The following is a 14,768-nucleotide window of genomic DNA, read 5'->3' as shown; positions in this document are numbered from 1 at the left end:
TGCCTGACCTCCTTGGAATGCAGCCCAGTAGGTCTCAGCCTCATTTCACTCAGCACCTCTTCAAGATGGAGTCCTTCTGGTTCAAACTTCTCTGACACTCTGAGAGCAGACATATTATGAATTCTATTTTTTAAAAACTTGTTATGGTATGTTTTATGCCCCAGAATGTGTTCCCCAAGATACAGTGACTGTTCCATATGAGCCTCAGAAGCATGTGTAATCCGTTGTTGTTAAGGTATTCTATCAATATCAATTATGTCCAGTTGATCGATGGTACCGTTAAGTCAACTATTTTCTTACTGATTTTCTGTCTACTGGATCTATTCGTTTCTGATAGGGGGGTGTTAAATAATTTCTTATAGAGGGCATTTAATAATTACAAGTATAATTATTTCTCCTTGCAATTTAATCAGTATTTGCCTCACAGTACTTTCATAGTCTGTTTTTAAGCACATAAATATTAAAGATTGTTTTATGTCTTCTTGGAGTGTTGATCCATTTGACATTACTCAGTGCCCCATTTATCCCTCATAACTTTCTTTGCTCTGAAGTCCGCTCTGACTGAAGTAAATATAGCTATTTTTGCTTTTTTAATTAAAAAATTAGTATGGCATATCTTTATCATTTATTTTAATCTATCTTATATTTAAAGTTGATTTCTTTTAGACAGTTGGGTCCTGTTTTTGATCCACTCTGACAGTTTGTCTTTTAATTGTTATGTTAGATCACTGATGTTTAAAGTGATTATTGATATAGTTGGATTAATATCTGCCTGTCATTGTTTCTATTTATTGCCCTTGTTCTTTGTCCCTATTTTTGTTTTCCATACTTCGTCTCCTTTTTGTGTGTTTTTTTCCAACTTTATTGTGGTATATATAATTGTCAAATAAAAATTACATGTATTTAAGAGGTAGAATGTGATATTTTGATGTGTGTGTGCATTGTGCAATGATGACTGCAGCTAAGTTACATACCCATCACCTCACAGTTACCTTTTTTTGCATATGTGGTGAAAACACTTATGATCGATTCTTTTTGTGTTTTTAATTGAGCATTTTTTATGTTTCCATTTTCTCTCCTTTCTTAGTGTATCAATTACATTACAAAAAAAAATTTTTTCGGACGGGTGTGGTGGCTCATGCCTGTAATCCCAGCACTTTGGGAGGCCAAGGCGAGCAGATCATGTGGTCAGGAGATCGAGACCATCCTGACTAACATGGTGAAACCCCGTCTCTACTAAAAATACAAAAAATTAGCCAGGCGTGGTGGCCGGTGCCTGTAGTCCCAGCTACACGGGAGGCTGAGGCAGGAGAATCACTTGAACCTGGGAGGTGGAGGTTGCAGTGAGCCGAGATCAGACCACTTCACACCAGCCTGGGTGACAGAGTGAGACTCCGTCTCAAAAAAAGAAAAAAATTTTTTTTTGGTGGTTGCACTACAGGTTGTGATATACATTATAACTAATCCTAGTTCACTTTCAAATAATTATACTGCATCATGGATTGTGCAGGTGCCTTTCATTAAAAATTATTTGTAATTCCTCTCTATCCTTTGTATTATTACGGCCATTCATTTTACATATAGAAATCATACATAAGCATATACGTATACACGTACCCCCATACATGTATATATATGTAATACACACATAGTCAAGTACATTGTTGTTGCTATTATTTGAACAAACTGTTATCTGTTATATCAATTAAGAATGAGGAACCAAAGTTGTATTTTACATTCACTTATTCTTCTCCATTACTTTTCCATTCTTTATGTAGCTACAGGTTTCTGATCTATATCATTTTCTTTTTCTTTAAAGAACTTCCTTTACATTTCTTACAGAGCAGATCTGCTGGCCACAAATTTTCTCAATTTTTGTTTGACAAGCTTTATTTCTCTTTCATTTTTGAGGGATAATTTTGCAGAGTACAGAATTCTAGGTTGCTGGGTAGGGGTTATTTTGTTAATACTTAAAACATTTACTCTACTCTCTTCTTGCCTCTGTGGTTTCTGAGAATATGTTATATAATTCCAGTTTTGACCCTCTGTATGTAAGGTGTTTCCCCCGCAAACTCCCAGCTTCTTTCAAGATATTTTCTTTTTATCTTGGATTTTCTGAAGGTTTTTTTTTTTTTTTTGAGGAGGGTGATGCAATTTATCCTGCTTTATGTTCCCTGAGCTTCCAGGACTGGTGATTTGGTGTCTCGGTCATTATTGCTAGAAATATTGGTTTTGCTCCTTTCTCCATTTCTTCTCCTTCTGGTATTCTCCGTATGTATGTATCATACTTTTTGTAGTTTTCCCACAATTTCTGTTCTGTTCCTTTTCTTCAGTCTTTTCTCTCTTTGCATTTCAGTTTTGGTTGTTTCTATTGTGATATCCTCAAGCTCCAATTCTTTCCTCAGCTGTGTCCAGTGAACTAATCAATCCATCAAAGACATTCATCATTTCTGTTTTTGATCTCTAGCATTTCTTTTTTACTCTTTGTTATGATTTCCAATTCTCTGCTTACATCTGTTCTTGCATATTGTCTACTTTTTCCTTAAAGCTTTTAGCAGATTGATCATGTTCTTTTAAATTATTGGTCTGATAATTCCAACATTCCTGCCATCTTTGACTCTTTCTCTGATGCTTCTTCAGTCTCTTTAAACGGTGTTGTTTTCCTTTTAGTTCACGTTGTAATTTTTTGTTGAAGGTGGACATAAGGTGGGTGAAAGAAGTATTTAAATAGCCCATTAGTAATGTGACGGTAAGGTGTGTGTGGGGGGGGGGAGGGGAAGCATTCCATAATCCTGTGATTAGGTCTCAGTCTTCTTGTGAGCTGTGCCACTGAACTGTGCACTTCACACATGAATCTCAGTCCACAGCCCTCCATCCTGCACCTTTAGGTAGGACAGGATGACTGGAGTGGGCTGGAGTTTGGTATTCCTCTTCTCCCCAGTGGGAAGCTCGAAGAAGCTGGAGCTGGATTTTCTTCTTACTCCAGAACATGAGGCTGTGGTAAGAGTTTTTCCTGAGGGCAGACTTTGTTAAAAACATAGTGTTTGGGTATGTTTCGGAAGTTTATTTTCTCCTCTCCCTCTTAAGAGCACAAGGAGATTTTTTTCAGATATTTGCTGCGAGGACCTAGTAGAGCTCACAAAAGTGTGTGGCTCCCGTGACTGGGTTCTCCAGGAGTTTTTAATGCTCAGACTTGTCATCCCGGAGCCTCTAGCAATTTATCAATTATAGATTAAGTTTTCCTACCCTAGCACTGGTTCCTGCAGAGGTTTCTGCCTGTGGATTTCTGCTCTGGGTAAGTTGCAATTCTCTGTATTTACCTGTCTGCCTCTAATTTGGGAGGAGGATAGTGATTTGTTCTGTGACCCCACTTCTGTAATAGATTTAAGAAAGATCTGTTGATTTTCACTTTGTTCAGCTTTTTACTTGTTAAGGAGCAACTTCTGAGCTCCTTACATAGCAGACCAGTAACCAGAAGTCCAGTGATTACTTTGTAACTAGACAGACATTGATCACTTCCGAAATGGAACTGTATCACAAATGTATTTTTGTATGGCCTGTCATTTCCGTGTGGTACTTGGTAACACAAAACGAAATGAACTAGAAACTGAGCCGGCAGAACAAATAAAAAGTGTGTAACAATATATTTTAATACCTCTTTTAAAAATATATTTTAAATACCTCTGTGGGAAGAATGCCTGAAGCAAATAAGACCAACACATTTCTTTTTTGAGTGATTCATATTCTGAAGTTATTTATTTTTTCTACCTTAACTACTTATTACTTATTCCTCCTAACTACAACTTTGTACCCATTGACCAACATCTCTTCACTTCCCCTATCCTCAGCTCACGGCAACCACCATTCAATTCTGCTTCTATGAATTCAGTTGATTCAGATTCTACATTTGAGACCATGTGGTATTTGTCTTTTCTTGCCAGGCTTATTTTATTGCGCATAATGTCCTCCAGATTTATCGTGTTGTTGCCAATGACAGGATTTCCTTTAAGGCTGAATAGTATTCCATTGTGTATGTCTACCACATTTGTTTTTATCTACTGATCCATTGATGGACACTTAAGTTGATTCCATAACTTGGCTATTGTAAATAAGGCTGCAGTGAACCAAGGAGAGCAGATATCTTTTTGACATACTGATTTCAAGTTCTTAGGATATATATCTAGATGTGGGATTACTGAATCATATGGTAATTCTATTTTTAGTTTTTTGAGGAGCCTCCATATAGTTTTCCAAAATGGCTTTACCAATTTATATTTCCAACAAAAGCGTACGGGGATTCCCTTGTTTCCTTTTCTCTACAGCTTTGCTGACACCATCTTTTGTCTTTTTGATAATAGCCATTTTGACAGATGCAAGATGATATCTCATTGTGGTATTAATTTGCACTTCCCTAAAGACTAGTGATATTGAGCATTTTTTCATAATATCTGCTGACCATTTGTATGTTATCTTTTGAGAAATGTCTGTTCAGTGCTTTTGCCCATTGGTTAATTGGGTTATTTTTTTTTTTTCTGTAGAGTTCTTTGAATTTTTAAAATATATTTCACATATTAACCCCTTATAAGATGTATTTTTTCCCAATCTGTGGAGGTTTTCTTTGCTCTGATAATCATTTTCTTTGCTGTGCAGAAGCTTTTTAGTTTGATATAATCCCATTCAAGACTAACTAATTTCTTTTTGAGGTCTTTTAAGCAGAAAGTTCAATATTGTGTAATAAACCATTTAATAAATAACATCAGTATACATTCAAGGAATTTTCTTGATTGTAAGTCACTGAGTGTTACAGCTCTCAAAGGCCTAAGTAGGTTACAGCTCTCAAAAGGCTAATAGTTCCATCAAATAATTTGATTAAACACACAGTTATACTGTAGTTTGATGTTATATGTTATAGTAATATACAATATACTCAGTAGAAAGGTTGGCAAAAATATGAATTTTTTTTATAAAAGAAGAAATAAAAGTGACTGAGAAATATGAAATTGTGTTTAGCTTCATTAAGTCAATAAAAGGCAAACAAAAGAAGATACAGTTTTTCACCTACTGGAGAATTTTTAAGTCATTATTTTTAGTATTTGTGAGAATGCATTTGAAATAGACCCAAGCAGTAAAAATTGGTACAACCTGTCAATTTTCAGGAATTTTGTATGTATTTATTTTAACTTTTCATTTCACAATGATTTTAGACTCACAGAAAAGCTGTAAAAATAGTACAGAAATATCCTATTTACCCTTAACCTAGTTTCTGCTAATGTCACATTTTTAGGAATTAATGTTGAGAAAGTATAAGACATTGCAACATAAACTTAAATACAAACGTGTTATTTATAATCTTGTTATCAATTATTGTACTGTCATCTTAGAACTCCCAAATCTATCAGTTTGGAAGTTTAAACACCTTTTTCAAAATCAGTCTTTATTAGTGGAGGCATTGTTCTAGTGTCTGGGCATGTTAACAATTTAACCAAGCTAATATTTGGCTGCTATACTCCCTGCATGATAGAGACATGAGCAATGTAGCATGCCAAAGTTATTTTTATTCCAGACAGCGTTAACAGTGAGAACAATACCAATAGTGATAGCTAATATTTAATGAATGGTTTCCAGGGAGTCTGTTAAGCACCTTATGTGGATTATTTCACTTACTCTTCTGACAACCCTGGTTACTATTAGCCTCCCCATTTTACAGATGAGGAAACTGGAATAGTTATCTATGGTCAAGTGACTAGCATGTAGCCTAGGGTAGTATAAATTCAGATCTTGCATTCTCAATTACTGGCTTCTGTTCTCATTCTTTCTTTTTTTCTTCTCTCTTCTCTCTGTTTCACACTTATGTAGCTCTAGAAATCTATTATGTAAGACAAGGAGAAAATGATATTCCAACTAGCAAAGATTACCTTATAATACACCAGAACACTCTCTATTTCCTAAAGAGTTTTGACTGAAAAAGGATTAGAAGCAAAGCCAATTTCTCTTCTACAAGCACCAGGCACCAAAAAATGTAGGAGTACATTTCAGTGATCTTGACCACTTCTTCAAAAGGAGTAATAAATGTGAGCCTACCAAATTGCAGATCATTTCTCTCCTCACCTTCAATACCATGGAATAATTGTACACATGCTTGGAGTTGAAGCCTAATACATCTTCTTGTGAAAAGGAGCAGAAAAACAAAACATACGTGAATGATCACCAGGGCATGCTGAATTATTCCAAAATAATAATGTTGAATTTGAGATTTTATTCTCCAAAGCTGAAGCTGATGATTCAGCCAATATGGAAAGCAACCTTTGATCTCTAAAGATATATTAACTTTTAGCTGACTGAAACCCTGATGCACTAAAAAGTAGTTGTTAAGAATGTTCTTTTGTCTTTTGAGTTGTTGAGCATTGGTGTCTGGTTGCTTGTTCTGCTAAATATCCTGAGAATTTGTTTGGAAACCTTGTTTTCTACTTTTGGTAGGTTCAGCCCAGAGTAAGTTCTCCAAATTAATAAAGAGTAGTAATAGTTAGCATGTATTGAGCAATTTCTGTCTGCCTACTACTAAGCACTTTACATTAATTTATTTGATTTAATTCTTAAATAACCAGGATTCACAATTGGTACATTGTGGTCCTAGAGCCAAGCTGTTAGCTGTGTATTTATTTCAGGAGTTGGTAAATCTAAATATATTCAGCATCTGTATAGGTAATGTTAGTTAAGGAAAATGGCTGGGTGTGGTAATGACATTGGCAAACTTGTGCTTGCTGTGCTATACCTAAATGTTTTCAAATGCAGTTTTTAAAAACACTGTAGGCCAAACCCAAATCAGAAGATACAATGGATAAATTTGAAATACTATGGGTGATGGCTGTAAGTCCTTCTTGTTCAGATGGAAATTTAAATTATTTTATTGGATACTTATTTTCATACTTGTTCTTCACATACCTTTGTGAAAATTTCAGCAAACTACCTAATCTGTGATTATATTCATAAAGAAGGAAATAGAGGTTTTTTTTTTTTTTTTTTTTTTTTTTTTTTGAGACGGAGTCTCGCTCTGTTGCCCAGGCTGGAGTGCAGTGGCACAATCTCGGCTCACTGCAAGCTCAGCCTCCTGGGTTCAGGCCATTCTCCTGCCTCAGCCTCTCCAAGTAGCTGGGACTACAGGCGCCCACCACCATGCCCAGCTAATTTTTTGTATTTTTAGTAGAGATGGGGTTTCACCGTGGTCTCGATCTCCTGACCTCGTGATCCGCCCGCCTCGGCCTCCCAAAGTGCTGGGATTACAAGCGTGAGCCACTGCGCCCGGCCGGAAATAGAATTTTATGTTCCTTCTTTTTGATAAGATACTGCAAATTGAGGGGACAGTCTCAGACTTGGATCCAGCGTTTTACAATACATGTCAATTATAAAGATTATTTTTCCAATATATTAGTAAACAAAAATATTCTAGAAGTCAATACATAAAAGTCATTGTAATAGAAAAAATGAACAGGATTTTGGTAGCAATAGGCAATTCATACAAAAAGAAATCTTAATAACAAATGAAAAGATGCTAAGCTTCACTCATAATCAAGGGAATGTAAATTGAGAGAAGATACCATTTCATCTCTATCTGGTTAGCAGTGCTGTAAATTCTGATGATGCCAAGAATTGCAAGGATTTGGGGACAGTGGGAACTCATATACTACTGTTGGGTGAATAAATTGGTGTTACCACTTTGGAGACCAGTTTGGCAAATTTGAAATAAAATGATGCTTGTACATCATAACTTGGCAGTTCCCAGGAATGCTTTGGGTAGAAGGTGGTGATAGAACTGAGAAAATAAAGGAGTTTACTTGAGCAAAGCGTCAAAGAAAGAGCTAACATGACAGGAAGAACAAACAGCACTTACAGAATCATGAAGGCAAGGAAAGGAACATTCAGCTCATGAGTTGAATACATGCAAATCATTCAATATAACTGGAAGCCAAGAAAGGGCATGGAGGAATAGCCGGTGAGATCAGTCTGGAAATTTAGACAGGGCCCAGATGATAAAAGCTGTGAAATGTGGGGATAGTTTGGGTTTAATCCGGTAGACCAGTGGCCCTCAATTCAGGCTGATCATCAGAACTAACTGGATCCCTTTCCAGACTTAGTGAATTAGCATCTCTTAGAATAGGGACCAGGACACTGTTCTTCAAAAGTCTCAGTCACATTGCTTCTCTGCCTTTCAGCCAAGGTCAAGTGTAGAAGTCTTGACCAGATCTATTATTTCATTCTTAGAACCCTCTGAAAGAGAGAGCTGGTAATGGCTTTTTGTCTATGTTGTGGAGAATTACAGTCCAAAGTGGGATTATGCAAGTTTATCATGTTAGTTTTTGATACACTTGTGATTAGAAGTCAGCACCCTCTCATGAGGTGATACCCTCTGTTTCTGCTCCAGTTGTCTGGGGCAGATGGAGGAACTCGTTACTCTGAAGGCTTTTTCTTTCAGACCCTTCAGATTTTTATGAGCCGAAAGGCTCTACATAAAATTAAATTAAATTGCAAAACTATATGCTATACAGTCGGGATGTGCTCATCATTACTCACAGGAGCTTTTGAAGGACTTCTTGTTGTTGCATTGTGAGCTGATAAACTCTGTATTTTGTAGTTGGGGGTACAGGGGAGGAGTTCAAAGGCAAGGCGCATTAGCAATATTTCCGGTAAGAGATGATGATGGTCCTTACTGAAGCTTGGGCCATAGGACTGAACAAGAAGTGATAGATTCAAGAGAAGATTAGAAGATAGTATCTAATAAATACTCTTTATGAGTGTAATTTTAAAAAATGAGCTTGTGAGATTGGGCAAAGAAAGGAAGAAGCCTGAGAGGCAGGGAGAGCTGAGGTTTCTAGATGCTGTATGAATATCAAATGTTTATAGAGGACGACTTCAGTAGTTTTGGTTTTTTAGTATATTTCCGATCTCAGTCACAGAAAATGTTGGTAGTAACAAATCAAAAACCTGATTTTATTTTTCTTTAATTTCAGTTAATATTCTCCTACCCAAAGTGATTTTATGGTTTTTTTCTTTTTGGTAGATTTAAGATCACATGTTATCTTAACCATTTAGCAGTTATTGTTCTGAAAGTGAGGCAGTGGATTTTGACCAGCAGTAGGAAGAGGGATGGTGGAGAGTTCTATCTTATTTTCAATTATTGGCCTTTTAATGTAATATAACTCATTAGAGTGTTTCACAGTTTTAGCTATTAACTATCAAGTTAGTAGAAACTTCTCATTAGAAACTATAAAATCTCATGAATAAAATAACATTATAGAATAAGGCCTGATTCATAAGTGTTTCCCAATAGAGGTGAATTATGAGAGTTTCTTTTTTTTTACCAATAGGGAAAAAGTTGGATTGTTAAAAGAAGTTATGAAGATTTTCGGGTACTTGATAAACATCTTCATCTATGTATTTATGACCGAAGATTTTCCCAGCTCTCAGAACTTCCCCGTTCTGACACCCTGAAGGACAGTCCAGAGGTAAGCATTTAATACATTTATTACAGAGGTAATCACTATATATGAGTTTGCAGAAGTTTTCGTCTGTATACTAAACAAAAGCTTATACTGAACACTCAGGATGATTCCTAGGACTACTTGCCTGTTTCATAACTGAAAAGTTAGTAATGTTAAATACTCATAACAATATATAAATAAGCAATATATATGAGCAAAACATTCTCCAGAGAGCACATAAAAATGGAAGCAAAAATATGGAAAAACATTGCCTTTCATGATCAAAGGGATCCGTATTAACAGTGTTGAGTAGTTTATGACAGCATGCTGTGTGTATGCACCTACCTTCACCCCTGCAAAAAATGTCTAGTAAAAACATAAAAGATTTCTAAACAGAGATTCTTTATAGCATCATTAAACCAAAAGTACCATCGGGAATCAAAAATTGTAAAGAATCTTTAAAAGTAGATGGGATAAGGTTTATGGGGAAAAGTAAATATAGCCTAAACATGTAAGTGCAACAAGACTGCAAAACACAAGGAAACTAGAAAGTTTACACATAGAAACTGAATAAATAAAATAACTGAGAGGTACAAACAAGGCTTTTCGAAGGATGATTACTATCCTCTGAGAGAAAGTGAAGCTGTCACATCCATGAAATGGATTTAAATAAACTAAAATCAGAGATGTCGTAAATGAATATAGGATCATTTAAATTAATTTAGTAAGAGCAAACCTGAATAACTGGACTCCATACAGAATGTACCCAGCTGAAGAGAAAGTCCCGGGAGTTGAATGATCAAGCCAAGTCATTTATAAGAATACAACCCCTGGAAGGGACAGAAAGTTAAAAAGCTGTGAGAGAACAGTTGGGAGTCATGGAGAATAGGTCCAGAGAGGTTTCTGCTGATGGGAGTTATAGGAGGAGAGAGCAGATGCAAGGAAATAATTAAAAATTGGTGTAAGCCACTCCCCCCACCAGATCTAAATAAAGCAGTGTTCTGAGATTCAGTGAGTTCATTAAGTGCTGAAATATAACGGACACTGCAGCAGGGTCTCAGGAGTGTCTTAAAACACAGATCTCTTTGTACCATAGAAAATCTGAAAGTCCCTTTATCTGCATTTCCCATTTCTGCTTCATTTCATTTTTTTTCTGTTTCATTTTTTTCTCTCAGATTATCCTAAAACATGGCCACTACCAAGAGGTCCCAGGTTTTTATCCCCTTTTAAGAGAGCAGCCAGACTGAGCTAGAATCTGCATCACAATTCCTAATTCCTGGATTGACTCTTGATTGGTCCAACTAATATTGGGGCATATTCCTGGACCAATCAGCTGAACCATGGTGTAGGATCACGTATGAACATGGCTGCTCCTGCCACAGCCATGTGCGTGGAAGATTACAGTGAGTTTTGGGGAAAAGGGTTTCCGAGTAGTAGGGGGAAATTAGGCAGAAAAGCCAAATGTGGATCTGCTATAGTTATCTTTGTGCATATTCAGTACAAAAATAGAAAGTGACAAAATTAGAAACCATGGAATAGTATGATCGCTGATGATAAGGGGCTAGAAGTTGAAGCTCTGCATGAGACGGGCTGAGTTGCTATGTAAGTCCCCATAGTGCTACTGGTAAGTTTCGGTGAAGAATCCTCTGTAACTATTAAAATGCCTAAACATCTATAGATTTTTTTCCTTCCAGAAACCATCCAGTGTTCCCTGCTGGAGAGCATAGCATCTTTCCTCAGAGTTACACTGATCTTTCTCTTTTCAGTCGGTCACTCAGATGCTTATGGCTTACCTGTCACGCCTTTCAGCTATCGCTGGCAACAAGATCAACTGTGGGCCCGCCCTTACCTGGATGGAGGTATTTCCTAATTCACTTTTCATGAAAAATGTATATTTAAATTATCTACTTAAGAAATTTGTTATTAACATAATTTTGATATCTATTGAGCTTCAGGAATCAAAGAAATGAAGTATATTCTCAGCGTCTGGGAGGATAGATACGTGAGACGGGAAATTTTTTTCATCTCAAATCTTTCTTTGATAATCTTGGAAACTAATCTTAATATATTTTATGAATCTCAGTGATACCTGTTATTTTGGTGTTTAGTATACTAATGTATATATTCAGCAAGGTGTACTTTTTTTAGTTAACTTAGTAATTGAAAATATTTTTTAGTTATTAGCAAGGGACAACTTTTTAAAGGGTCCTTTTTAAGAGTAAGTATTGAGGGAAACATTATTCAGTAAATAGATTACATATTTATTCTTAATGTGCATATGTAGAGTTATATTGTTTTCTCCTCCCACTGGAAATTGGGAATGCAAGATGGAAAGTGGGAAGAATATAGAACTGTGGGTCAACCTGCATTGAGATCTTGGAAAAAGTATTGAATCTCTTGTAAATTACATAGCCTCTTTCATCTTTAGCATCCTCACCTTTAAATGATGATAAGTATTTTTTTAGAGTTATGAGGATTAAATTAAACCGTATATTTACAGGCACAGCACAATGACTAGCATATTGTAACTACCCAGTAAATGGTAGGGTTTTTTTTTTTTAAGACTCTTTGGGTTATTGTATCTCTAAATTAAAATGAATTTCCTTTATAGATAGTCAAAGAAGCATTTGCAAGTCCAGTGTCTTTATCTCATAGTACATTTTCTTTGTGATAGATTGATAATAAGGGAAATCACCTTTTGGTTCATGAGGAGTCATCCATCAACACTCCTGCTGTCGGTGCTGCCCATGTTATCAAGAGGTACACTGCCCGGGCCCCTGACGAACTGACCTTAGAGGTAAATAGCTAAAGAGGTTGGTTGTTACTTGGTTCCTGCTACCTTTCTGGCCTCATCTTTGACTGTTCTTAACCATTTCCTTAATTAAAAAAAAAAAATGAAAAGCACCAGGTTTTTCCATAGTCCTTTATCTTTAAGCCTGTAATATCTTCTATTTTTGTTTAAGTGACAGTACTCATCCTTGAAAACTGAGGTTAAATGTCTCCTGTTTTGTCTGGGAAGTCATTCTTTTTTTTGAGGCGGATTCTCACTCTGTTGCCCAGGCTGGAGTGCAGTGGCGCCATCTCAGCTCACTGTAAGCTCCGCCTCCTGGGTTCACGCCATTCTCCTGCCTCAGCCTCTCGAGTAGCTAGGACTACAGGCGCCCACCACCACACTCAGCTAATTTTTTGTATTTTTAGTAGAGACGGGGTTTCACCGTGGTCTCGATCTCCTGATCTCATGATCGGCCCACCTTGGCCTCCCAAAGTGCTGGGATTACAGGCGTGAGCCACCACGCCCGGCCTGGAAGTCATTCTTGATCCCCCTCCCCTCACTCCATGCAAATACATACCCCCAAAAACCTGAATTGAATGTCATTCTGAGCTGTGCTCATGGCTTATTGCTGACATATCACTTATTATATTTAATCATGATTGTTCTCCTCTTTGTCTCAGTGAGCTTCTTGAAAGGAAGGTCTGTCTTTTTGTGTTTTTGTACCTAAAAACAATACCCAATGATACATTTTTTTTTCACATATTGTTGAAAGATTGAGTTAAAGAACAGAAAAAAGGTGAAATGAACACATCTTGCTATCAGATATAAAAGGAGGGGAATTAAATTTTTTCCTCTAAAAATATATATTGGCTAATGAGAGAAAAAAATGCTGACAGTTATTAAATTTAAGAAATAACAGTATAACTTTTTACTGCATAGAATCTGAACTGTTTTCAAACTTTTAGGTGCTGTACAGAAAGAAATGTAGGTCTTGGAATGATGATGTTAGCATATATGGCTCTACGAAATGGCTTATACATGATATGAAAGATCAGCTGTGAATATACAAAAGAAATATTCCTAAAGCTCTGAAGTTCTTAACTATGTTTTATCATAGATATCAGTATTTCTTTTTGATAGAAGAATATAACTTCCGTTGAATATATTATTAAAAACTATTGTAATTTTTCTATTTATGATTTTATATGAGTTTAAACTCAGTAGTTTTTCTTTTACAGTGAAGAAAGTTAGCTCTTTAGTGGATATAATTATATTTTACTATCTACTGAAAGAAGTGTAGTTGTCATCAAATTTTATACTTACTAAGAATAACCCATCCTAGGCCCTTTTCTGTATGATTAAATAAGATATGTCAAGAGCTCAGTGCAATGCCTGGCACGTGGTAAGCACTCACTAAATGTAATATTAAGGGAATCTGTTACTGTTTCTAAACAGGAATATTTAAAATTATCTTTTACAAGTGAATCTGATCACTCTCAGTGACAGCAGTAACAGTATTTTAACAGAAGTGATGATAATGGTGTGATGCCTAGCATTAAAATCTTATGCTATGAATCTGGCTTTCTCAAGTTACTGCACATGTGTTAGTTGAATCACAGTCTTTGTGCTGCTTAACTTTTTGTAGACCTCTCTTTAACAAATCATAAGATAATTAAATGATTTTTAAAAAGAAGTGGTACTTTTTTTGGAAATTACTGGCCAGAGCATGAATAGTACTTTACCTTTTCATACAGTTCAGATTTAAATTCTAGGTGTAACAAATGATTTAAAATTTAACTAAAACCATTTTGCTTAAAATTTTGATTCTCCTAGGTGGGAGACATTGTGTCTGTTATTGACATGCCCCCAAAAGTGTTAAGCACATGGTGGAGAGGCAAGCACGGATTCCAGGTAGGCAACAACAAATCAGGTGTGGGGAAATTCAAAGAAAAGTTTTCTTCATGTTTCAGTAATACTTTTGTTTACATGTACTGGTAATGGACTTTGTCATCAGAAATTTTGTCTGCAACGATAGGAAATGCAGATAGTAATGATATTAGATTTAAATTTCCTTTTCTAATTACTATTTTGGTTGTTTCTTATCTCCTTTTTCATCTTTAAATGGTGGCGTAGCCAAAATGTGAATAGCGTCTCAGACCTCATGGCCACTTTTAGGTTATAAGGCTTGTGGAGTGACCTTGCTTTTAATACAGGTTTTTAATCGTGATTCACATATATTTCCTCTCTGGAATTAAGTCAGTTTGATTAATATTTCTCTATAAAAAGGCATTGTAACTGTTATGTAAACTTACTTTTAATTACAGAATAACAGAATCTAAAGCAATCTCATTTCTTTTTCTATGTTCAGTAGTCCCTTATCTACCGTTTCCGTTTCCATGGTTTCAGTTACCTGAGGTTAACCAAGGTTCGAAAACATTAAATGGATAATTCCAAAAATAAATAATTCATAAGTTTTAAACTGCGTGCTGTTCTGAGTAGTGTGATAAAATCTCTCCCTG

At 35.9% G+C, this 14,768-nt stretch overlaps 1 protein-coding gene across 7 annotated transcripts in view; it reads left to right on the top strand.

Annotated features, from left to right (window-relative positions):
• Nucleotides 1-14,768, top strand: part of ARHGAP32 (Rho GTPase activating protein 32) — a 307,318-nt gene that overhangs the window by 195,370 nt on the left and 97,180 nt on the right. For 6 of the 7 annotated variants that reach the window (XM_055273718.2, XM_055273719.2, XM_055273717.2 and 3 more), the window contains 4 exons: nucleotides 9,363-9,500; nucleotides 11,243-11,335; nucleotides 12,151-12,273; nucleotides 14,083-14,160. In XM_055273718.2, coding sequence (XP_055129693.1) covers nucleotides 9,363-9,500; nucleotides 11,243-11,335; nucleotides 12,151-12,273; nucleotides 14,083-14,160 — 432 coding nt within the window. Of the gene's footprint in view, nucleotides 1-128; nucleotides 147-9,362; nucleotides 9,501-11,242; nucleotides 11,336-12,150; nucleotides 12,274-14,082; nucleotides 14,161-14,768 lie in introns of those variants that run through there. The other variant, XM_055273721.2, reaches the window with a different exon arrangement.

The sequence above is a fragment of the Symphalangus syndactylus genome, chromosome 3 (genome assembly GCF_028878055.3).
Source record: "Symphalangus syndactylus isolate Jambi chromosome 3, NHGRI_mSymSyn1-v2.1_pri, whole genome shotgun sequence".
NCBI classification, from domain to species: Eukaryota; Metazoa; Chordata; class Mammalia; order Primates; family Hylobatidae; genus Symphalangus; species Symphalangus syndactylus.
Note: the sequence above shows the minus strand (reverse complement) of the source record. Positions and strands in the feature narration are given on the sequence as shown.